At 53.7% G+C, this 22,842-nt stretch overlaps 4 protein-coding genes across 17 annotated transcripts in view; 2 read left to right on the plus strand and 2 right to left on the minus strand.

Annotated features, from left to right (window-relative positions):
* LOC109450424 (uncharacterized) overlaps positions 1–1,749 on the minus strand; it is a 37,455-nt gene extending 35,706 nt beyond the window's left edge. For all 7 annotated transcript variants that reach the window (XM_019737730.2, XM_019737726.2, XM_019737728.2 and 4 more), the window contains exon 1: positions 14–1,749. In XM_019737730.2, coding sequence (XP_019593289.2) covers positions 716–1,741 — 1,026 coding nt within the window. In that variant the 5' untranslated portion in view covers positions 1,742–1,749 and the 3' untranslated portion in view covers positions 14–715. The remainder of the gene's footprint in view (positions 1–13) is intronic.
* Positions 1,750–2,089: 340 nt separating this feature from the next.
* On the plus strand, positions 2,090–9,612 carry SNX32 (sorting nexin 32). Of its 4 annotated transcripts, XM_074336709.1 has the most exons (5): positions 2,090–2,332; positions 7,374–7,479; positions 7,637–7,716; positions 7,943–7,975; positions 8,610–9,612. In XM_074336709.1, the coding sequence occupies exons 1-4, from the start codon at positions 2,297–2,299 to the stop codon at positions 7,970–7,972; spliced, it is 252 nt and encodes an 83-aa protein (XP_074192810.1). In that variant the 5' UTR covers positions 2,090–2,296; the 3' UTR covers positions 7,973–7,975; positions 8,610–9,612. The 4 variants fall into 4 exon arrangements, 2 of the variants coding, with proteins under 2 accessions (XP_074192810.1, XP_074192811.1); XR_012497634.1 differs by having other exon boundaries at positions 7,374–7,975; positions 8,610–9,223; positions 9,301–9,612; XR_012497635.1 differs by having other exon boundaries at positions 7,374–7,975; positions 8,610–8,772; positions 9,055–9,612.
* A 1,439-nt stretch (positions 9,613–11,051) lies between these two features.
* CFL1 (cofilin 1) lies at positions 11,052–14,657 on the minus strand. Of its 3 annotated transcripts, none has more exons than XM_019737725.2 (4): positions 14,500–14,657; positions 12,287–12,594; positions 11,931–12,007; positions 11,052–11,710 (listed from the first exon to the last, which is right to left on the minus strand). In XM_019737725.2, exons 1-4 carry the CDS (start codon positions 14,500–14,502, stop codon positions 11,598–11,600), a joined length of 501 nt encoding a protein of 166 aa, XP_019593284.2. In that variant the 5' UTR covers positions 14,503–14,657; the 3' UTR covers positions 11,052–11,597. The 3 variants fall into 3 exon arrangements, with proteins under 3 accessions (XP_019593284.2, XP_074192809.1, XP_074192808.1); XM_074336708.1 differs by lacking the exon at positions 14,500–14,657 and adding an exon at positions 13,998–14,332; XM_074336707.1 differs by lacking the exon at positions 14,500–14,657 and adding an exon at positions 13,229–13,404.
* A 2,103-nt stretch (positions 14,658–16,760) lies between these two features.
* On the plus strand, positions 16,761–22,387 carry MUS81 (MUS81 structure-specific endonuclease subunit). 3 transcript variants are annotated; one of them, XM_019737715.2, is made up of 16 exons: positions 16,761–17,166; positions 17,260–17,389; positions 17,632–17,714; positions 18,258–18,356; positions 18,473–18,541; positions 18,701–18,786; positions 19,351–19,491; positions 19,683–19,778; positions 19,865–19,986; positions 20,083–20,180; positions 20,730–20,846; positions 20,945–21,040; positions 21,228–21,356; positions 21,433–21,536; positions 22,051–22,134; positions 22,224–22,387. In XM_019737715.2, the coding sequence occupies exons 1-16, from the start codon at positions 17,032–17,034 to the stop codon at positions 22,288–22,290; spliced, it is 1,656 nt and encodes a 551-aa protein (XP_019593274.2). In that variant the 5' UTR covers positions 16,761–17,031; the 3' UTR covers positions 22,291–22,387. The 3 variants fall into 3 exon arrangements, with proteins under 3 accessions (XP_019593274.2, XP_074192796.1, XP_074192795.1); XM_074336694.1 differs by having other exon boundaries at positions 16,768–17,166; positions 21,439–21,536; XM_074336695.1 differs by lacking the exon at positions 21,228–21,356 and having other exon boundaries at positions 16,767–17,166.
* Positions 22,388–22,842: the final 455 nt, after the last annotated feature.

The raw sequence follows: 22,842 nt of genomic DNA on the forward strand, positions 1-22,842 counted from the left end.
TTTGGCTTCTTACTTTTTTCCTTCACTTTTCTTTTTTCTTGCTTTTGTCACTTCAGACCCCCTCGTTCACCTTCAGAATCCTTTCAGAAATTTTCTTTGCTCGCCCCAGCCTGCAACTTCTTCCACAACCTTCATCTAGCCTTTATCCTGCTGTCATTTTCCATTTTTCTCACTATGCAAACTAAATCCTTCTAGCCCATCCTAAATCCATTTCTCAAACATTTTCCTGTAAGCTCCTCCATCACAGCTCTTCTCCAAGAAACCAATATCCAATTTTCCTTTACCTAGCAACACATCATCAAATCTCTTTTTCCTCAAAATGTTCCCATCTCCCTCTTTATCACTCTTCTTCGTTTCCTTTGGTCCTGGTCTCCGCCTTCATCCCTAGTAGCTCTTCATTCCCACTCTCTTAGGCTCAGATGCTCCTCTTTCTTCTGTCATATTTACCCCTTTAGGGTCAATAATGTTCTGTTTGGCTCTAATTTCTCCTCTTGACTTGCAATATTTCCTCTGTCTGCTGCTCTTTCCTTCTTTAGGTTTAATCCTTCTTTTGCCTCATTCACCAATACCTTCATTTGTAACCTCTTTCTCTTCCATAGAAACAGATTCATCAGTACTACTCACTCCACCCAAGACATCTTCTACCACTTCCTCAGCCCTTTCTAATTTTTCATCATTCCCTTCCATCCTTTCAAAAGGAATTTCCATCTCAGCATCAGTCATTTCTATTACTTTCATTACCAGTAACTTCTACCACTCTTTCAATTTGCTCTTCATTTATGCTCCCCATTTTTGAACCCTTCAACTTCTCTCCACTAGTGCCCCGCTTCTGCCTACTGGGTCCAAGCTTCTTTGCACTTGACTGTATTTCATCTCCAGTAGATCTCAAATCTTCTTCACTAGTCCCCAGCTTCTCTTCCCTGAACACCAGCTTCTCTCTACTTGACTGCAGCTTGTCTCCACTTAAACTCAGCTTCTCTCCATTTAAACTCAGCTTCTCTCTGCTTAGCGTCTCTTCAACCAACTTCTCTCCACTTGAACTCAGCTTCTCTTTGATCAGCGTCTCTCCACTTAATCGCAGTTTCTCTCCACTTGACCTCAGCTCCTCTTCGTTCTGCCCTAGTTTATATCCTCTGGATCTCATGTCCTCTCCACTGGTTCCCCCCCAAGTAAACCTCGACCTCTTTTTAAACCCAGACCCCCTCCTAGACCCTGTTGTAGTCCCTTCACTCTTGGATTCAGTCCCAATTTTGTTGAATTCTTGCTTTCCCACTTCCTTTGGGTTGTCTTTCCCCAAACCTGCTGAAGCCTGTAGTGCATTTGCTACACTCTGCTGTAGCTTCACACCCATCCTTCCCTGACTCAGGCCTGCCGTCTCTTTCAAGATCGTCTTTTTCACATCTTCCAGTCCCCAGTACTCAGACTCCAGCTTCGGGTCCCACATTCTAGGCTTTTGTGTGTTTCTACCCAGGAGCTCTATTCTCTTCCCGATCACGATGAGCCCGTTCCAGGGCATCCACATTTTTTCCCGCAGTATCTGTGGCCCTCTGCTTCCTGGCTGCAGTTGCAACGACCCACGGACCCCAGCCTGGCCTTGGGCGCCGTGGCGACGGGCCTTGTTGCGCCCCCTCGCCGCCCTGTGCGGCTTACTTCGCCGCTTCCTCTTGTCCCAGAGTGGAAATCCAAACGGAACCCCTTTCTCCGTAGCCATTACCTCTTGTCTTCGTAACCAGTTGACCATCCCCTCCCCTTCTCCCCATCATCCACTCACCCACCCACCCTCCCTACCCTGCCAGCCGGCCCACCGCCCCGCCCACCGCCTGGAAGGCGCGAGACGAGGCTAACGCGCACGCGTAAGCCGCGCGAGGCCGTTGGAGGCGCGGCCCTGAGCAGCGGCGAGCCGGAGTCAGCCTGGGGGCGGGGTGACGTGACACGAGACCTCTGTGACCCAGAGCCCTCGACCCCAGCCCCCAAGCTGTCGCCTTTTCCCAGCCCTCTGGGTTCCGCGATTCCCATTAAAAGCTGGGGCCTAGCCACCGGAACGACAAATATTGCAGCCAATGGCGTCGCGAACGATAAACCTGGTACCCAATCAAAAGGCAGGCTGCGAGGGAACGGGGTGGGAACCACGCCGGACTCCAGGTGACTCCGCGGCTGGGAGGGGGGAGTGTCTCGGTCAGCTTATAGGATCCTCATTCGGTCCGTTCATCTGGGAGAATTACGGGGGACCGAGGCGCGGAAGCGCGCGGGTGGCCAGCCGCGCAATCCTTTTGTGCTGCAGCCGAGAAGGGGAGTGATGGAGGAGCATCAAGAGGCTGGAGAGGAGAGCAAGGTAAAGATTTAGGATGCAAAGCCTCTCCCAACCTCCACCTCACTCCATTATACCCAATGCTGCCCAATCAGGGAAGTGTGTGTGTGTGTGTGTGTGTGTGTGTGTGTGTTCGCGCGCAGGCGTAGCAAGCGGATGGGGCGCCTCTATGGCAGCTGCATGGGGACTGGTGAGGATGCCAAAGGAAGCGGGGTTTACCTTTGCCCTTACAGGTGGAAAGGGACCCCAGTGTCACTCATGCTGGCTTGATGGGGAAGAAAAGGAGGAAGGGATGTCAGGGATTGAGACGGAACTGGAGTATCCGTCTTCTTTCCCAAGGTGGGAGGAATCCTGCTCAGCGCTAATGGCTTCACTTGTGTTCTCAGTGTTCATATAATCATAAGACCATTCATTCTTTATCCTTTCCTCTTGACTTCATTCAACAAATAGTTATTAAGCATCTTTGTATCAAGGATGATTAGGGGCTGGACACACCGAGCTGCACAGTTGGGGCTTGAAGGCGTGTACATCGTGCGCTGTGGCTGAGGGATAAGGATGGAGCAGCTATGAACCAACCTTGTGGCTCCTCAAGCGTTACCAAGCGGTGTAGGTCAGAGCAGAGATACTAAGGCAGCAGGAAGGAGACAGGGCACTTGGGGGTCTACTGTACCAATGAGACTGCTGTGGTGGTAGGGCAGTTGGACAGAGGAAGAGCCTTCCCTGGGGGTGTCAGAGAAGCCACAAGGTATAGAACAGAAAGTATCTGTTTCAATGTTTATCTATGTTCATAATCCACAGTTAAATTAGTTAATATATATAAAATGCCTCAACGGTACCTGGTGTATAGAAAGTGCAAATATAAGTGTTAGCTATTATATTATTGTTATTGCTATTATTATTAGTGTTATCGTATGGGATGCTATGTTCTCTGAACATGTGCTGGGCTATCAAACTGATGGGTGCACCCCCAAACCTTTGTAAGTGCCAGACTCTCTGAAAGTCCACTATTAGACCTTGTCCTCTAGAGTAAGCATTGCCTTCTCTAAGATTCTCCTTTGAATATAGAGAAATGAGAATAATAATAAATATGTAAGTAAAAATATAAGAGTATAAAATGAGGGGCCGGCCCGGTGGCTCACGCGGTTAGAGCTCCATGCTCCTGACTCCGAAGGCTGCCAGTTTGATTCCCACATGGGCCAGTGGGCTCTCAACCACAAGGTTGCCGGTTCAATTCCTCGAGTCCCGCAAGGGATGGTGGGCTGCACCCCCTGCAACTAGCAACAGCAACTGGATCTGGAGCTGAGCTGCGCCCTCCACAACTAAGACTGAAAGGACAACAACTTGAAGCTGAACGGCACTCTCCACAACTAAGATTGAAAGGACAACTTGACTTGGACAAAAATCCTGGAAGTACACACTTTTCCCCAATAAAGTCCTGTTCCCCTTCCCCCAAAAAAATCTTTTAATAAAAATGTATAAAATGAAATAATATAAAATACCAATCTAACAGAAGGCAAAGAAAAAAAATAAAGGAACAAAAAACAAACGAGACAAAGAGAAAACAAAAGGCAAAGATGGTAGGTTTATAGACAAACAAACAAACAAAATAACCTACTCTATCAGTAATTACAATTAAGATTGGACCAAAGACTCCAATTAAAAAACATTCTCTGATTGGATTTTTAAAAAGACCTCTATTCTGTTAAAAGCGACATATTTTAAATATAAGAACACAGAAAGATTGAAAATAAATTAATGAAAAAATATATATCATGGACACACTAACGAAAAGAAAGCTGGTATTGCTGAATTAGTTTCAGACAAAGTAGACTGTAAGACAAGGACTATTACTGGAAATAAAGAGGGACATTTTATGATGGTTAAAGGTTTTGTTGGATTTGTCAATTCAACAAAACATTTTGTTAGTATATTGTACCCAGATCTACACTGAATACAAAATGAATTGAAAATCAATCAGACCTAAATATAAAAGCTAAGATTTAATTTCTAGAAAATAGGAGAATATCTTCAAGACTTGGGGATAAACAAAAATTTCTTCAAGAGTACACACAAATACTTAATCACAAGGATTGATATATTGAGCTTGTAAAATTATAAGCCATTAAGAGAGTAAAAGGCAACCCATAGAATAGGAGATATTGGTAACACATATTATTCCAGGGTATATAAAGCGTTCCTACAAATCGATAAGAATAGGACAATCTGGTTTTAAAAAGGGGGTGCAGGGGAGGAGCAAAAGACTTAAATAGGTACTTTACAAAAGAAGATATCCAAATGGCCAATAGGTACAAAAAATGGTGTTCAAAACCATTCCTCCCCAGAGAATACTAATTAAAGCCACAATGTGCTATTACCATATTGCCACCAGTATGGCTAAAATAAAAAGAACTAACAATTCTAAGTATTGGCACAGATGTGCAACTGGAACTTTCAGACAATGCTGGTGGGAGTGTAAATGAGTATAATCACCTTGGAAAACTGGCATTATCTATTAAAGTATTTTAAACATGCCTACCGTATGGCCAAGCAATCCTCACGCATATCATGTGAGTACTTAGGTCCCTCAAAAGACACATACAAGAATGTTGATGGCAGCTTTATTCATAATAGCCCTAAACTTGAAATAAACCAAATGACCAAATGTAGAATGGATACATAAACTATGATATATTCATATAATGGACTACTAGACAGCAATGAAAAAGAATGACACGCAACACAGTTGGATCTTAGTAAAGAACATGGACACAAAAAGGTATATACTGTATAATTGCATGTGTATGAAGTTCAAGACTTATGGTGACAGTAGTCAGAATAGTGGTCCCCAATGTGTGCCAAAACTTGTGAGAGTGAGACCTCTGGGTGTGAGAGTGGGCATTTGCCAGTCTATGTACTAGTGAGAAATGCTTCAGGTAGAGTGGGTTCTAAGCCTCTTCCCTTCTCCTTAGTATCACTTGGCACAATGAGGTGGACATATGTGTTCAATAAATGCTTGTTGAATAGCTCAATGCAAGAATGAACTGGTAGTTTGGTGCCTCATGAATCTTTTCGCTTAGAGAAATACAAGCCTACAAGCCAGTGCCTCATGGCACTAAAAGTAGTGAAAGTAGGGAACTTCCCATGAAACTCACTGTACAAGGGGACCTGAGATAACCAGCTGGGGAAGGGCTGGGCAGATAACTGAGAAAGTGCATGGGGTTTGAAATCGAGAAACCCTGTTACAGCTGTGAGATCTCAGATAAGTTAATTCACCTCTCTGGTGGGCTCAGCTCCTACATCTATAAAAAGAGAATTCTACCTGCTTCAGAGGAGGAGAGGGTAGGAAAGTGTTGTGGTCATTGTAAAGCCCTGAGCAGTGACTTAGCAGGATCCCTCTGGGGGCAGCTGGTAACCCTGGGGCATTACGGAAGCAGTGCTGCTGAAGTGGGCCGAGGACCAGAAGGCTGCGGCGAGGATGTGCAAAGGCACAGTGGTCAGTTGTGTCGGGGACCTCCCCTCCCCCACAGCCCTCCTCCAAATCAGTGGACATGCAGGGGGACAGCTCCTTACAGGTGGAGATCTCTGATGCAGTGAGGGAGCAGGGAGCGGGACAAGGTGAAATTCACGTTCAAACCAAGGTGAGGCTACATGAGGAGTGAGGGGGCGGTTCCGATGAACAACCTTCTTCTTTCAGCCTCTGCTGTCCCGGGGGACGGTGGGCAGGTGCCGTCATAGCCTTTGGGCTCTCTTCCTCAACCTGGCTCCTGCCCCTTGTGCCTCTGAGAAAGTGGGTATCTTGACTAGTTTCTGATTACCTTTGCCTAAGGCCCAAGTCCTAACCATCCCCCATCCACAATCCTGACTGAATCCTGGACACGAGCCCCATCTGGGCCTCACCTGGGTGTTGGGACTGGGGAGGCCCCTGAGTGGGTGCTCAGAAAGCTTGATGCATGGCTTGGAGAGGGGAGGAGAGGCTCAGACAGGCTTCCCGGCTTTCAGAGCTGCCTCCCTCCCTTCGCCCAGAGTTCTCAGTCATGCCGCAGCCTGAGGAATTCATCTGGCTCAGGATGCCTATGTGGAAAACGAGTACACCGGCCTTATTGGGAGGGGCCGGGCAGGCTGGGGCTGGGAGGGGTAGGCCTGGGTGCTTGGGTGAGGATAGAAGGCTGGCCCAAGCTTCTGGATGCGGGTGATGGCCTTCTCAGCAATAAGTTTTCCAGCTGTCCCTCCTTTGAGAAGATGCCCCCAACCCTTCCAAAGCCAGACTTGGAGGCTTCAAGGGAAAAGCTATAGAAGTTGGGTGGAGGAGACAGCTCCGTCACTCGGGAAGAGTTTGCCAAAATGAAGCAGGAGCTAGAAGCATGAGAAGCTTTGTCTGTGACAAAGCCCCAGCCCTCTCCTGGGAGCCCCAGGATTCCCCCCCTATCGCCTGGATGTTAAGGGACCGACTCTGAGCCCAGAGCTCAGGAGGCAGGATGATCAGAACCACACAGCGCCCGCGAGCTGCCTGCCATTCTCTGCAGCGAGTACCTCGCTATCTTTAAGAAGACAGTTGCGTTGCGACACATGAAGTCTTTCTGCAGCGCCTGGTAGCCCACCCCTCGGTGGCAAGACAACTTCTTTGTCTTTTCGGAATACAGCCAGGATGGGAGCTGGGCAGGAGCACAGGGGTCACCCCGGGGATGGAGGGCAGGGCTCTAGGTGGGCTCAAGCCTGTCTCTTCAGCTCCACGAGTGGCAAATGTTCACCCCAACATCACACCCTCCCCACGTGTGCCTCAGCTGAGTGTCCGAGGAGAGAACAGGAAGGAGCTCCTTGGTGGGTTTCTGAGGAATGTTGTGAAGTCTGCAGATGAGGCCCTCATCACCAGCATGTCAGGGCTCAAGGTGACCCCTAGGGCCCCTCTGGATTCCACCCAGGGCCTCAAGTCCACAGCAAGGATTGAGGCCCAGGGTGGCTATGGGAGGGAAGCCACTGGCCTACAGGGAGATTGTGCCACCCGATTGTCAGTGGCTGCCATACTCTTGGTGACTTGGTGTAAGTGGGTCTTGTCTTGTTCCCTTAGGAGGTGGATGACTTCTTTGAGCCTAAGAGGACTTCCCTGCTGGAGTACCACACCTGCATCGAGGATACCTACCTGCGGGCAGGCCGTGTGATGCACTCCCACAAGTGTACGCAGGGCCCAAGGGGCCCTGGATTCCCTGCCACTTCTCCCCAGCAGTCCTCCTTCCCACTGGAGAGCAGGAAATCCCGCGTCTGGCCACAAACACCAGGAATGGCGCTTGATGTGCAGACCAGTGGGTTCTGATGGAGGGCTGTTCCCAACAGGCCTGGCTGACGATTATTTCCCTATCTCCTCTGCACTGAGCAGCCTGGGAAGGAACACAGGAAATCAACCAGCTGAAAACGTGAGGCCTCCCTGCCACCCCTCCTGCCTTTTTTGTGCTTGTAATGCTATATCTGCCCACCAGGAGTCACTGTGGAAGTCTATCAGCTCTAGGTGGGAGGTGCAGAAGTGTCTCCTGGGATTTGGGAAACAGGAGAGGGAGATTTCCCTAAGGGTGGGCTAAGGGCAAGGAGGCTTTATGCACCCACCTAAGGCCCCTTCCCTAACTCGTCCCCATTGCTTCCTAGGAGCGTCTTCAAACTGGCAGAACTCTTTGAAGGGTAAATACTGTCTTCCATGATGACAGGCCACCCAATGACCCATTTAGGGAAGGAAGTCCTAGAAAAGGGTCAAGCTCCAGGACCACTTTGGAATGTTCTGTGATAACTTGGGCCCAATGACGCCCTGGACTTACCCTCCAGGCTAGTTTAATAAGAGGTGGAGGGGAGACAGAGACTCAGTCTCAAGTGTGTGTGGTGATGGGGGAGGAGGGTGGGAACTGAGCTTGACAACGCATTTACGAGGATGTGCCACACAAGCCTCTGGCAGTTTGCCAGACACCCTGCCCAAGACCTAGTCTCTGAATCCTCCAAAAAAAGTCACTAAGCATGGCAATATTTCTAAACTGTGTTGGGACCACCTCTCTTCCTGCTCAAGGTCCTTCAGGGACCCTACCCCTTTCCAGAAACTGCCCAAGACACAAAGCCCAGTCCTGAGATTGCATTTGAGGCCTTTCATGACCTGGCCACTGCCATCCAAGTGCCCCCACTTAACTTCAGGTTCCCTGAACCCATACCAGGCTTACACACCTCTAAAGCCTTTGGCTGTTGTTTTAATTCCTACTCAACCCCCGAGATCCAGATCTGATACTGCCTCATCTGTGACACCTTCCCTGACCACTCCCCTTCACATCAGGGTTTCATCTAGAGTGGTTATCAAACAACTGATGGATTGCTAGATCCACTCAGCAAGCTCCCTCCCCAGCCTCCGCCTTCCTGATTCATAAGCTGGAGAGCCAAGTGGCCTCAGATGAAGACCTGAAGCTCAGACATGCTGAGATACTATACACGCAGCCAAGGTGAGAGGTGGCCCCAGAGCAAATCTCAGGGCTGGGGGCCAATGGGAGTGGAGCAACCAGGGAGGTAGGTAGATGAGAGCCCCTGCTGGCCCCAGGACCTGCTCTACTGGCAGCTGCGGGCCCTGGTCACTACCATGTTTCCCCGAAAATAAGACCTATCCGGACAATCAGCTCTAATGCATCTTTCGAAGCAAAAATTAACGTAAGACCCACTATATGGTATAAGACCCAGTCTTCTAGTAAAGTAAGACTGGATTCTCATATTAATTTTTGCTCCACAAGACACATTAGAGCTGAAATGTCTGGCAGTCTTATTTTCGGGGAAACACGGTATGAGAACGCCACCAAGGCTTTGGACAAGGCACACACCAGGAATGAGGCAGTGTGAACCGCTGAGAGCCACCAGCAAATGTGCTGCCAACGCTCTGAACGCCTCACTCAGCAAAGCAGGGTAAGCCCCATGGCCCTGGAGCCTGACACTGGGCTGCCTACCTGCCCAAGTTCCCATTCCTCTCTGCTTCTCTCCAGAGCTTGTGAATGTCAAGTCTTGGCGTGTCTCCTCTTTGAGCAAGAACCCTGAGATGTCGGAGCTGGAGCTCAAACACGCCAAGGTGAGCCTTCCATCCTTACCTGCCTTCCTGCTGCCTCCCCGGTTCTTACCTAGTGTCTGTTCAGGGACAAGGGTGAGGCAGCTGTGAGCAGTCCCAGCTGAGGTTCAGGGCCTTTATCAACAGTAAGCCCTCAATAAATGGCAGCTGTTACTGCTGAGGACAGGAATGGGGAGGGTGGGGACAGTTATTAAGTGCAGGAAGAACAGCACCGTCGCAGGAAGCATGGTGGCAGGGGAGATCTAGGATGTCTCTTCTGCAGACCAGCACCCTGCTTCTCCGAAACTTGTCACCCTTAAGGGGGAGCCTTAGAGCAGCCAGCCTGCTCTGTGGCGTTTAATACCATGAGTCCCCCAGACCTATGCCTCCTTCCACACCCAAGCAGCCACTGGCCATGCCCCACAACCTCCAAGGGGAAGCCCAAGCCCCACCCCAAGGTGCCAAGCCCTGCAAGAGGAAGGTAGGGCAGCACGGGAGAGCCCAGGAGCCCTTACTTCCCTCCCCAGGGAGCTGAGGGGCAGCCTCCATTCACCCTCTGGCTGGAGTTCAGCAGTTCACAAATAAAGAGCCTGGTTCTGTAACAAGGAGGCCTGCTTTGTCCTCACTTCCCATGGCTCCAGGGCCCATCAGGCATCCCTGCTACCAGGGAACTATGGAGACCAGATCCTGGGGGAGCAGCGGAGGAACACTACAGTATCCTCAGTCATTTCCCAGAGTGCCAACTGACTCCATAGGTAGGGCAAGACCCAGGGCTTGAAACCCAGGAACAATCTTCTAGGCATGTCACCACCCCCATAAACTCCTGGCAAGCACCACACATAAGACTAATCACAAATCCTCTTCACCTATGTTCTCAGTAAAATGGGAATTTACCCCTCCCTGTTTCCCTCCCAGAAATACTGGCAAGCTCGGAGAAACTAAGGAAGCAGCTCTAATTCTAGGCTTTTTTCGTTCAGTTGACTGGGAGAGGGAGGCAGAAGTCCTGCATTACCACCCCTAGGGCAAGATTTCTAGGATACCTTTACCTGCCGGGCAGGTTAAAGCCCAAAGTACAGGCTGGAGAGAGCCCACAGCAATACTGGCATAAGGCTTGGGGCTCTAGCCAACACCCTCTTGGTTAAACACAGGGAGGTGGGACTCAAGACACCTGGGTCTGAAGTCCTGGGCTCCACCTGGCTGGCCCCACCCTGGACTCCAGCCACATCTACCTAAGGCCAAAGGCTCAACTTGACTCACAGGAGCCACTGAACCCAGCCCTCCTAAATGAGTCAGCCACCCAGGGAAGAAGGCAGGAAAAAGACCAAACTCAAGAGGCTACCTGTAACTTGCAATCTCACAGCTCACATCTGGGCAGGACTGAACAGGGAATCAGAGAAGGGACCTCACTGCAACACTGCCCACGAGGGCCAAGGCTACAGAAGCAGTTTAGACACAAAGCTCCAGCTCCGTGGTCCCTGCAGACATGCTCTGGCTTGGCTACCTCAACAGCCAGTCTGGTCACCTGGTATAGAATGAGTGGTGACTGTCAGAAGGGAGGCTCAGCCAGTCCCTGGGGCCAGATGAGGGTGTAGGGGCTGGTTAGAGCTAAGATATAGAGAAGAGATGCAGCTTACACTCCCAGCGTACCTACCCCACAAGGTTCCCTGGGCCCCAGCCCTGAAACAAACACCCTATTAGCGAGCCTTTTTATTGTTGTGTGTCTTTTTCTTTCTTTTTTTTTTTAATTGAAGGTTCCTCACTGGTCCTACTTCCGTGAGTGGCCATGACCAGTTGGAAAAAGGGAGGGAAACCAGGCGGCGTGGGGAAGGGTCATTTCCACAACATTCCATTTATACACAGAACTAAACAGACAAGCACAGAGTCACTATTGCGGTTAGAAGTTGGCAGCTTGGGAAATGGAGGAACAGGAGGGGAGTTGGGATGTCGTTAAAAAAAACACAGACCCCCAAACTGGGGTGCCTGGGGGGAACTTGGTCTTCTTCAACCCAAGAATTATCAGAAGATCAAAAGCGGTTGGGGAAGGCCAGAACCGTCAGGGGTGGAGGGAAGAGGAAGGTCCAGGGGGTGGGGGGGCTGTTTGGCAACTGGGTGAAGGGATTGCCCTCCCCCTGCTGGGATCCCCCCAGCCCCTCCGGTCTGGCAGGAAGGGGGCAGCCTGCAACCCCCATGGGCAGGTCTGGGGCTGCCAGATGCTCCGGGCAGGGGGCTGGAGGGGGCTCACAAAGGCTTGCCCTCCAGGGAGATGACAGCACTGCCCCCCAGCTTCTCTGCCAGAGTGCAGCGGTCCTTGACCTCCTCGTAGCAGTTTGCTTGTAATTCATGCTTGATCCCTGTGGGGAAAAGGGGGGAGCATATGTGAGCAGGAAGCAGTAGGGGTAGTTTATGGCTGGGAAGGAGCCAGTCGGAACAGATGGGAAGGACAGGGTTACATTCCAAACAGCCAGGGACAAGGAGGGGGAGGAACCTCCTCTGCCATGCCAGTCACCCCACCCAACAGCCAAAGCCTGGGCAGAAAGAAGGGCATGTGGCACTACCAATGCTGTCCCTTACCCGTCAGCTTCTTCTTGATGGCGTCCTTGGAGCTGGCATAGATCATTTTGCTCTTAAGGGGTGCAGACTCAGGAGCCCTGGATAGAAACAAGAGACACAGAAACTTGCAGCAAAGTCTCCTCCAAGTCTAGCAAGTGCCCTCAAGCAATAGATGACTTCCAGAGAAACACTTGAGCTGGCCGCTTGCATTCAAACTTTCATCAAGTTCCTCATTGACAAGTTTTCTGTTACAACACCCTCCCCCAAAAAAACACACACTTCTGGTTAATTAGGAGGCAGAGTTCCCATCCTGAGAAAGGGGGAGTGAGACAGAGCCACTACAGGTGACAAAAGAAGTGCCTGCAGGAGGAGCTCACCAGAAGATAAACACCAGGTCCTCCTTCTTGCTCTCCTTGGTCTCATAGGTTGCATCATAGAGGGCGTAGCGACAGTCCTTGTCCGGCAGCATCTTGACAAAGGTGGCGTAGGGGTCGTCTACAGTCTGGCCCACATCACCTACCAGGATCTCCTTGCCCTCCTCCAGGATGATGTTCTTCTTGTCCTCACTCAGGCAGAAGAGCACGGCCTTCTTGCGCTTCTTCACCTCCTCTGGTGTCGACGACTTACGCACCTTCATGTCATTGAACACTTTGATGACTCCATCAGAGACAGCCACACCAGAGGCCTGGGGGACGAGCCACACACACCTCATAAAAAAAAACTTCCTGGGACTCCCCCTGAAGTCCCTTCCTTTGCTTTCTTAGGAGACCTGTCTGGATGCCAACCAACATACCTATAGTCCTCAGCCCCAAGAGCTCATGAAACCCTTTCCCAAAGTAAGTGTCCCTATTTTCCTACTCAAGCCACTGTCAAAAAACCAGATGGGACACGACCCCAAAATGGCAGCCACAGAAGAGACCTCTGATCACCTCATTCAGCATCATTTCTCCCCACCCCAACATCTTACAGGCTAGAAATTGAAGACCCGTGAGAAACAGAACCATGATTGAGACATGAGCCCAGAATTAGAAGAATCCACAGGCAACTGACTCGTTTCCTACTCACATTACACAATCTCAGCTTTTGGATAAAACTGCTGACTCAGAACCTCTTTGAAGAAAACCTAGACACCGAAATCACAGCCATCTCTTCTGGAAAGAGAGAACCAGGCCCCTACAATGCTAGATGAAACACCAAAGGTGCTCAGCCGTTGAGGCAAATTCATCAGAGTCGCTCAGTGCAGTTATTACACAAACTATCCTTTTCTCTGCTGGAGTCTTCCTCAACCAAAAAATTACAACCCCTCATTAAGGCCTTACCCGACAACTCCCTATTTTTTGGGGAAAATGCAGGCCCAAAAGGCTGACAGAAGTACACAGCGCAAACTCAAATGCCTACAGTCCTTGAGAGCCCTTTATACTTCTATTTTGGGTCGTATCGGGGGACACCCTAGCCCGGAAAAGCAGCGACTGTCCACGATGAAATCTGCGGAGCACCCCCCTCCCGGAACTGCAGAGGAAGCCGGCCACGTGACTCAGCCGCTTCCGGAGTAGGCGGGGAAAGGAGCTAGGCTAGGCTCGGCCCCTCCCCGAGAGAGAAACCCCTACCCAGAGGCAGTAGCAACTCCAAGGCCTCAACTCGAAAGAATCGCTTTTACAAGCCGGCATATCAGCCGGAGCCTCGGCAAGTTACACAACGTTCGGTTCTCGGAGCCTTCGGGCCGAACTCGGGCGGGGTGGTTTCCGGGCGGTGCCCGCCTGGGTCACTTCCCTAAACTTGACTCCACCCTCAAGCCCCATCCGGGAAAGCCGATGGCCCCGCTTGTCCAAGGCTTCGGGCCCAGCGCCCAGGCCCGAGCGTGTGCGCACGCGCTGCCGAAAACGCCGTTCCAGCCTTTGCCCGATGTACAGAGCGGAGAACCCAGCTCGCTTCGTGGGCGAGCTCGCTCCGGAGCAGGACCGTGGCCTCTGCGGTGTCCGATCCGTGCCGCGCGGTGCAAGCCCCTAATCCCGGGCGCCCACTCCCGGACCCTGACGCCCGCGCATCCCCGCCGCGCCCGCCCCTCCCAGGCGCAGGCATCTTTGCCACCTGCTCTCGAGACAGACCAGCCTGCCGAGGGAGGATGACGCGGAGACAGGAACAGCACTTGGGTGGGGCGCGCGCGCCAAGACTGCTCGCGCGCTTTTCCTTCGCCGCCCCCGGGCGAGGTTTGGATACCGCGTGCTCCCGTCAAGCGCGCGTTCCCGTGAACCGACTCACTTCGCCGCTGCGGCGCGCGACACCACCCGATCTGCGAGGGGCGGGCGCGCGCCTCGGACCCCTCCCCCACGGCTAGTGTCCGCGCGGGCGCACCACAGAGGTGGGGGAGGGGAAGGGAGCCCAGGGGGCGCGCGTGCGACGTCCCAGCCAGCCATCCCTGGCGCCCGCGGGCGCGCACGCGCGTCCCGGGGCCGCCCGCCCCTCAGCACGAGACCCTCATCCCGCCCGGGGTGCTGGGGGAGGGGTGCCGACGTCGTTTCCCCGTTCCCTCCCACACGCGAGACGACCAACTCGCAGCCGCCTCCCTCAAGCACCGTGGCCTGGCGCTCACCATGTTTCCGGAAGCAAAAAGGCGACAGCAAGGAGAGCCAGAAAAGATGAGAGCCGCTGCAGCTGCTGCCGGGATCCGACTGAACGCGGCCTCTCCCGGCCCCTTCCGTTTAGTATGAGCCGCACAATGAGGGGCGGGGCGGGCTTCCGGCGCTCCCTCTGCGGACCGACGGGAAATGAAGTCCAAGGGTCCTGCGCCGTCCTCGAGCTCGCTGGGTAACAGAGTCTTTTTGGTCAACCGTCTTCCCAGCGCTACATTGCATACCGGGAAATGTAGTCCGAGACAGCCGAGAGAGGCGGGGCTCTGGCACAGAGAGCGCGCCCATTGGTCGAATTTCCCAGGAAACGCTAAACGCTGTGAAAGGCGCTAGGTAACATGACCTGAAAATGAGCCCCGGCTTCGCGGCTCTTCCTTCACCCAGTTGTGAAACGGTTTCCTTAAGATCCATCTTAGCACTTTCTGGATCCCTTGTTCTGAAAACTTTGAGTGAATTAGTATTTTGCTTTTCTGAAGCGAAGCAACTATTCACTGGCCCGGAATCCAGTCCTTGAGCAGGAGAATCGCAAGTATAAGGCGCCTTCAATCCAGTAAACATTGAGCACCCTCCATGGCAAAGCCACACTTGTCTCCTGAGAAAAGGCCATATGAAACTGCAATAAAATAAGAGAAAAAAATACGGGAAAGGTTAAAAGGAACTCTTTGAAAATAGATGTGTCGTTTTAAACGTTTGGCAAATTTACAAGGCACTAAAAGTAGAAGGGCAGGGGTTTGTGCATTCAACTCAAGGATTACGTGCCTTTTACTACAGAGCGAAAAGAAATAGATACTAAATCAAACTTGAATCTTGTTCTCGAGTTAAGAACCAGGCATATAGTTCATTTAATACCCCCCAAAACTGAGACAAGTTTCACAAAAACAAACGGGTTGGGGGGCTCGGGAAAATTTCGTTGGCTTCAAACAATGACACGGCTTCACTGTGCAGGCAGAGAAGAAAGGGTCTCAAACAAGGGAATTAGGGCCATTGATCCTCCAAGCGTAATAAAGGATGTAAATGAGCTGAAAGCCCGTTCTTCACTGGTCGGGGAGCGACTCCCTAGAGTGGGGTACCTCGCAGAGCATGCCGGGGGTTGTAGTCGGGGACGTCCCGCCGCGCACTGCCTACCAACCGAGCTACGGGGAGCCCCAGGTGAAGGCCATAGCTCGACCGCTGCCTACCCCTAGAGACCCTGTCAGAAGAGAAAACTGGCTCCATCTTTATCGAGCCTCAGAGTTGCCAAGAGCAACGAGAAGGGGGAGGGGGATATCGCAGTTACCCTGGAGACGCGCTCCCTCCCGCCCCTAGCCGCGGGATGCCCTAGATGTCCTTATTAGGACAAGAGAATAGAGGGGGCGGGACCAACCCTAACGATGGCTGGAGGGTCCTTATAAGGCAGCGTCGGACAGAAGGCGGGCGTTCGGAGTAGGCTGGGCGGAGTCTGGAGGGGCGGGCCTGTTGCTCCCACGGCCGCCACTACGCTCGTAGGCTCCAAATTAGCACCTCGCGACTTCTGGTATGACGGCTAGGGGTTGCTTCAACTCCCAAGCGAGATCCTTGTGCCCAACTCCTCCATACGTGTCCCTCAACCTGGGACCTTTTTTGCATAAATATACCATCTCAATCCGATCTGAGGGTCCCCAACCTCCAATAAATCACTAAAACGGCGAAACGTTCACCCCTTTCACCCTCGTCGGGTCTTCTTACCTCCAGCTTGCTCCCCCATATCCAACCACGTATCCATCTCAGCCACTCCTTTACCTGCCAGGATACCCAACACTTCCCTGCTTTTCCCTCTTCTCCTCTGTTCCCCTCCCCCCGTCCTACTAACTTTGGCCTTCCCTGAAAATTCCTGACTTCGCTCCCCACTGCCCTGTGTCGTCCCTCCCAGCTCGGGATCATCATTTATTTCCTCGGAGGGTCCTTCAGCTCCTTCTGCGTTAGCTTTGTGTTCTCATACCCTGTACTTTCTAGATACCTCGCCTGCAAATACACCTGCAACCATTTGTCTCCCACCCCCCACCTCTCAGCCTTTTCACAAGCCCAGTCTCTCCAGACTCCTCCGTCAAGGTTAGCTGAAAATGACAGCCTCAGATTACTTGGTTAAGCACCGCCCCAGCCAGCCCTCCCAGCCACAAGGGGGTGCAGTCCGCCTTTCTCTTGCCTTCACAAAGCAGATCGCCCTAGATTCTGGGGTGGGAGGAAGGGGCGGGTCTAGGCTCGGGGGCCTGGGTGGGGTGCGTCCCAAAGGCTGGTCCTGGCCGGGAGGAGCGAGGGGGCGAAAGACCATAGAAACCGTGCTCGGCACCAACCACTCAGAGTAGTGGAGGGGCGGGGAGGGCAGTAGGAGGTTATCCTCTAGTTAGTGCCCCTCGTCGGACCACGTGATTGAAGAAGTCCCGCCTTCACCCTCCTGAGCCAGGGGTTCGAATCCTGTTTCCAGAACTGGGCTCTCAGTACCGCCGGCGTGAGGCGTCAAAGGCCTAGTCCTGGGGCTCATGGCGGCGCCGGTGCGTCTGGGCCGGAAACGCCCGCTGCCGGTTTGCCCCAACCCGCTCTTTGTACGCTGGCTGACCGAGTGGCGGGACGAGGCAGCCGGCAGGGGGCGCCGCACACAATTCGTGTTTCAGAAGGTGGGTCCCAGCCTGACCTGATGAGGACAGGTGCTGGCGGAGCCAAACGACCAGGCCAGCCCTGACCCGGTACGGTACCCCCTACCCCGCCAGGCGCTGCGCTCCCTCCGGCGTTATCCACTGCCTCTGCGCAGCGGTAAAGAAGCTAAGATCCTGCTGCATTTCGGAGACGGGCTCTGCCGGATGCTGGACCAGCGGCTGCAGCAGCACCGATCATCTGGTGGTGAGCTCTGGCAGCAGGGGTCGGGGGTTCCCTGAGTCACCCCCAGGTGCAGCCTCCGTAACCACGTGGGATACCTTAGCTTCAAGTTCCACTCTTCTGTCCAAGTTGCTGTCTGACGTAGGGCTCGGTGCTGGCTCTCATAGAGCCTCACCGCTCTCACCTACCACACGAGCTGGCAGCGTCCCAGATCCTCCCGCCTGCTGGATTCCATGGGGTCCGGGGTTGACTCTCTTCTCCCGCAGGTGACCATGCCCCAGCTTCATCTGGAGCAAAGAGTCCAGCCCAGGAAGGACCACCTGCTGAAGTCCAGGACTCTTCCATGCCAGTGAGGATGGGGCAAGAGGAGTGGAAGGGATTGTGGGGGCACCAGGAGTAAGATTTTCTGGCTTGGGGGACTAGCAGGCCTGGGTCCACATCTCCCCACCAGTGATACCTGGCCTTGGGCAAGTGACTTATTCTTCCTCATGGCTAGTTTTCTCATTTGTAGATGGGTATGCCTATGTTGATTGGTAATAGAGTCAGTTCTATGATCAAGTTATTTAGGGGGCCAAGCCCAGTAAGTTGTGGGGGTTGATGTTACTGAGTTTTCTTGTCTTACCACCTCTGTCCTGCAGTGGATGGTAGAACTGAGACTGGATCGGGCCGATTACACCACCCCACAAGTGTCCACGGTCTCATCCCAAACTTGCAGGCGATCATCCCATCATCTGTCCTGTTTAACAGATCTGGGAACTGAGAGGCAGCTGAGTGACTTGCCCAGGGCCATGCAGCCTGCAGAGATAGAACCTGAACCTCAGCCCTGTCTGGGATTCAGTCTACAATGGCTGGCTGGCTGATTTTCATATTCAAAGTCCTTTATGTCTTTAAGGTTCTGGCCCAGCCCAAAGCGGGAGGCTCTGGCAGCTACTGGCCAGCTCGGCACTCAGGAGCACGAGCAGTACTGCTGCTGCTCTATAGGGAACACCTGGTGAGTACCTAGCTACACCCAGAGTCAGGGAACCGAGGTAGTGGGGCGTGAGGCTCTGGGAAGAGATTGGCCCAGGCACGGAATCTGCCTTGGTTATGTTTCTGCCTTGGTTACAGAATCCTAGTGGCCACAGCTTCCTAACCAAGGAGGAGCTGCTGCAGAGGTGTACCCAGGAGGCTCCCGGGGTGAGCACTGAGGTGGGGAAGGTTGGGACCAAGTGGCTCTGCATCTGACCTTGAGCCCACCAGAGGCTGCCCTTCTCAGGAGCTAGCAATGGCATGGGCCCCAGGGAGCTGGACACATGGTAGCGCCAGGTGCTCTCTAACAATCTCCCCTATGGACAGGTGGCCCCTGGAAGTGCTCGATCCTGGCCAGCTCTCCGCTCCCTGCTCCACAGGAACCTGGTCTTCAGGACACAACAGCCAGCCAGGTGGGGCCAACTACAGGGGACGCAGGAGGCAGGGAGGGGGAACATGCATGACGGTCTGAGTGGGGCCTGCAGTCACCCAGCAATTCCCAGCCCTCATGCTGTTGAGGTTGGGGGAAAGGGGAGGCCTTATCCCCAGGAGCCCACAATGTGGGAATACTGCGAGGGTGTGAGAGACCGAGTAGTGAGGGCAAGGAGGAAGAGGTACGACAGATTATCAGCGGAGCGGAAGAGCTTTGCTGAGGACATGGCATTTGACACACTTTAGAATTCAGAGGATAGTGATGCAGGAAAAGCACTGCAGGGAGGAGGGAATAGTATGAGCAAAGTTGGGAGGAAGGAAAGTGTCTGAGACATATTGCAGACCTGAGGGATGGCCCTGGCCATCCAGAGGGCAGTGATTAGAGGAGCAAGAACACAGCCTGGCGGGTGATGGTGGAAGCCACTGGACTTGATTGTGCAGGGTCACCAAGAGGGTGTGAGGCCAGCCTAGCTGGGGTCATGCAGGAGAGCCTGCCAGGTATGAGCAAAGAAGGGAGATCTGTGTTCGTGTCTTCTACCTACTAGGTACTCACTGACCCCGCAGGGTCTGGAGCTGGCCCAGAAGCTGGCCGAGTCAGAGGACTTGAGCTTGCTGAACGTGGGTATCGAACCAGCGGAGCCCCCTGGGGAGGAGCCAGAAGTGCCAAGATCATTCTCCGCTGAGCTGTGAGGAGGGGAGGGAGGGAAAGGGGGGATGGAGAGAAAAGGAGCAGGGGGTCCCAGAAACGAGGCCAATACCCCACCCCCATCTCCATCACCTACAACTGAGCTGTGGCTGTCTCACTTCCACTGGGTTTGGAGGGAAACTGCCCTGGCAGTGGGGTTCTGGCCTCACACATACCAACCTTCCCTTGTAGTGGCGCCAGTGAAGGCAGTGTCCAGCAGCCGCAGCTGGAGCTGAGGCCTGGAGAGTACAGGGTGCTGTTGTGTGTGGATGTTGGCGAGACCAAGGGGTGAGTGAGGTAGGGGGAAGTGAAGGAGAGGATGCCGGGGTGGCACTGGCCTGCCCTGACCTAAGCCTCCTGCCTTGCGATTCCAGGGCGGGGCACAGATCAGAACTGATCCGCCAGCTGCAGCGGCTGCACGTAACCCACACAGTGCGCAAGCTACACGTTGGGGACTTCGTGTGGGTGGCACAGGAGACCAGGCCCAGAGACCCGGGTAAGGGCATGGACAGGCAGGGCAGCTGGGTGTCCGAGGCAGGACCTGGTGGGTGGGGGACGTAAGCCAACAGGAACCTTCTTGGCCTCTCGGCAGCGAGACCTGGGGAACTAGTCCTGGACCACATCGTGGAACGCAAGCGGCTGGATGACCTGTGTAGCAGCATCATCGATGGTCGCTTCCGGGAGCAGAAGGTTCTTTTACCGGCCTCACCACACCCCCTGCTCCCTTCCTGTTCTGGGGGCCTCTTTCTCAGCCAGGAGGAATCCAGGGGACTTCCAGGTGGCCTTGAGGCAGAGCTCCCACAACTGCAGCCACACCCCACTAGAGCTGCTCCAGGGCAGCCCCGAGATCAGCCCCCCTCGGCCCCCTCCAGGGGCACAGCAGGTGCTCAGGGCGTCCAGGCCCTGCAGTCTGGCATAGACGAGTGCAACTGCAGTGGCTGTAGTGAGTGTGAAGGGAGGGTGAGTTGCGGGGCTGACCCCATAGTCAGAGGCCATGTACAGGCTGAGAGAGACTGGAATGGGCATCATCCAAAGATGGTAGACAGACTTTCCATGCAAGAGTAACAGCGTGAACAAAGGTGTGGAGGCTGCTCTGAGACAGGTAGAAAGACTAGGGAGGCCAAGGAGGTGAATCGGTGGGAGTAGGGTCCCCCTGGCGATCCTGAGTGTGATATGATAGATGGCCCCGCAGAGGGACATCCAGGCCTGACCCTCCTGTCCCTCTTTCCACCTCCCCAGTTCCGGCTGAAGCGCTGCGGCCTGGGGCGCAGAGTATACCTGGTGGAGCAGCATGGCTCAGTGCACAACCTCAGCCTTCCCGAGAGCACACTGCTGCAGGCTGTCACCAACACTCAGGTGAGCTGGGAGGGCAGGGCCAAGCTGGCAGGGACCCCAGCGTCCGTTGCTTGGCTTGGGCCAGGAGCCACCTCCCTCTGTTGGGTCCTCTTCCCCAGGTCATCGATGGCTTCTTTGTAAAGCGCACAGCAGACATTAAGGAGTCAGCTGCCTACCTGGCCCTCTTGACACGGGGCCTGGAGAGACTCTACCAGGTGAGCAGGTACACCTGTCTGGCACTGGTCCCTTCCCTGGGCCCTGGTCTCCCCCAAGGAAGGCGAGGGAAGTGAGATCCCTATTCCTCAGGTTGACCCACAGGCCTAGGATCGGGCGAGGACTGGCTGGGGGGGTGGTTTCCCTGGAGCTCTGGCCCAGCCTCAGTCCCCTCCCTTCTCCTCTCAGGGCCACACTCTACGCAGTCGCCCCTGGGGAATCCCAGGGGACCCCGAATCAGGGGCTGGCCCCTCCCCAAACCCTCTCTGCTCACTGCTCACCTTCAATGACTTCAACATGGGAGCCATGAAAAACAAGGTACTGCCCCTGCCCAGCTCCTCCTTACGGGGTCCAGCCCTAAACCACTCCTAGCACAGCCCTCTCCTGACCCCAGGCCCAGTCCGTGAGGGAGGTGTTCGTCCGGCAGCTGGTGCAGGTGCGAGGAGTGAGTGGGGAGAAGGCAGCAGCCCTAGTGGATCGGTACAGCACCCCTGCCAGGTAGGCCCCCACAGAGCCCTTTAGGGGTCTACTGCTCTTGTTCTCCCTGCATGGAATTCAGCTCAACCAGGGCTTTGTGGGGGGTCTGGTTCTGTGAGGGCTGTGCAGACCCAGAGACAGGCAGACTCAGCTGAACCCCAGGAGCTCATGGAGGTTGGGTGGTGCCAGCTGGGGCCAAACAGTATCTCAGGTATGGGGGGAACCCACAGGAGGGAGGGAGACATTCCACCTGGTGCAGCAGAGAAGGCATCCTGGAGGAAGGGGTTGGGCCATAAATACTGGGCAAAGAACTTGGAGAACATTTGCAGGAGTGTGAAGGGAGGGTGAGTGGGATGGAGCAGGGCCTTGAATGGCAGACACCGGAACTGCAGCAGTCGCCCTGACTCCTTGAACCCATGTTGACCGCTTCCTGCCTGTCTCCCGTCTCCCGGGACTTTGGCCTAAACGGCTTTGATGGGCCAGCAGTGAGCCATTGTCAAGCATTAGAAACTCAAACGCCCCACCCCACCCCCAGCCTACTGGCCGCCTATGATGCCTGTGCCACCCCCAAGGAGCAGGAGATGCTGCTGAGCACCATCAAGTGTGGGCGACTGCAGAGGTAAGGCAAGGCACAGACCTGGAGAGTGGCTAAGGCCAAAGTTTGCTGCGCCTGGGACCTGACCCTCACAAGCCTCTCTCTTTGTGCAGGAATCTGGGGCCCGCTCTGAGCAGGACCTTGGCCCAGCTTTACTGCAGCTACAGCCCCCTGACCTGAACTTTGCCATAAGACAGACCCCAACCCCATCTTCCAAGGTTAGCCAGCCTTTTAACCAATATCTTTTAGCCTTACAATAAAAATCTAAGTGTTTGCAGCTTTATGTGTTATGGAGGAGATGCCAGGCCCTAGGGCTTTATAAAATATCCAGGCAGGAACTAGGGAGCCCATTGGGTCCGGTCGTTTTTAAACTGAGCTCCTCAAGACCTCAGGGTTCCCTAGTGGAGTACCGAGACTAGCAAGGAGCTGAAGTCGGTGAGGCGTTGCAAGTGTGAACCTCGTTTTATGTCAGCGGGTCCCTGATAAATAAAATTTCCTTGGATAAAAGGTTCTGTAGCTTGGGGGGGAAAGTTTGACAAGCTCTAACAGCCCAATTGCCTCATTTTATGGATTGGAAAACTGAGGCCCAGGGAGCTACCAGGGTTTGTCCAAATTGATAGTTTGAGGCCAAGCTGGGATTGAAACCCCTCAGGGCCTTCCTGGCACTGTCTGGAGCGAGCTTCCTCAGGCTCCCAGCAAACCAGCCAAGTCCATATTTCTGCTGGGATCTAG

The sequence above is a fragment of the Rhinolophus sinicus genome, linkage group LG06 (genome assembly GCF_036562045.2).
Source record: "Rhinolophus sinicus isolate RSC01 linkage group LG06, ASM3656204v1, whole genome shotgun sequence".
Taxonomy (NCBI): domain Eukaryota; kingdom Metazoa; phylum Chordata; class Mammalia; order Chiroptera; family Rhinolophidae; genus Rhinolophus; species Rhinolophus sinicus.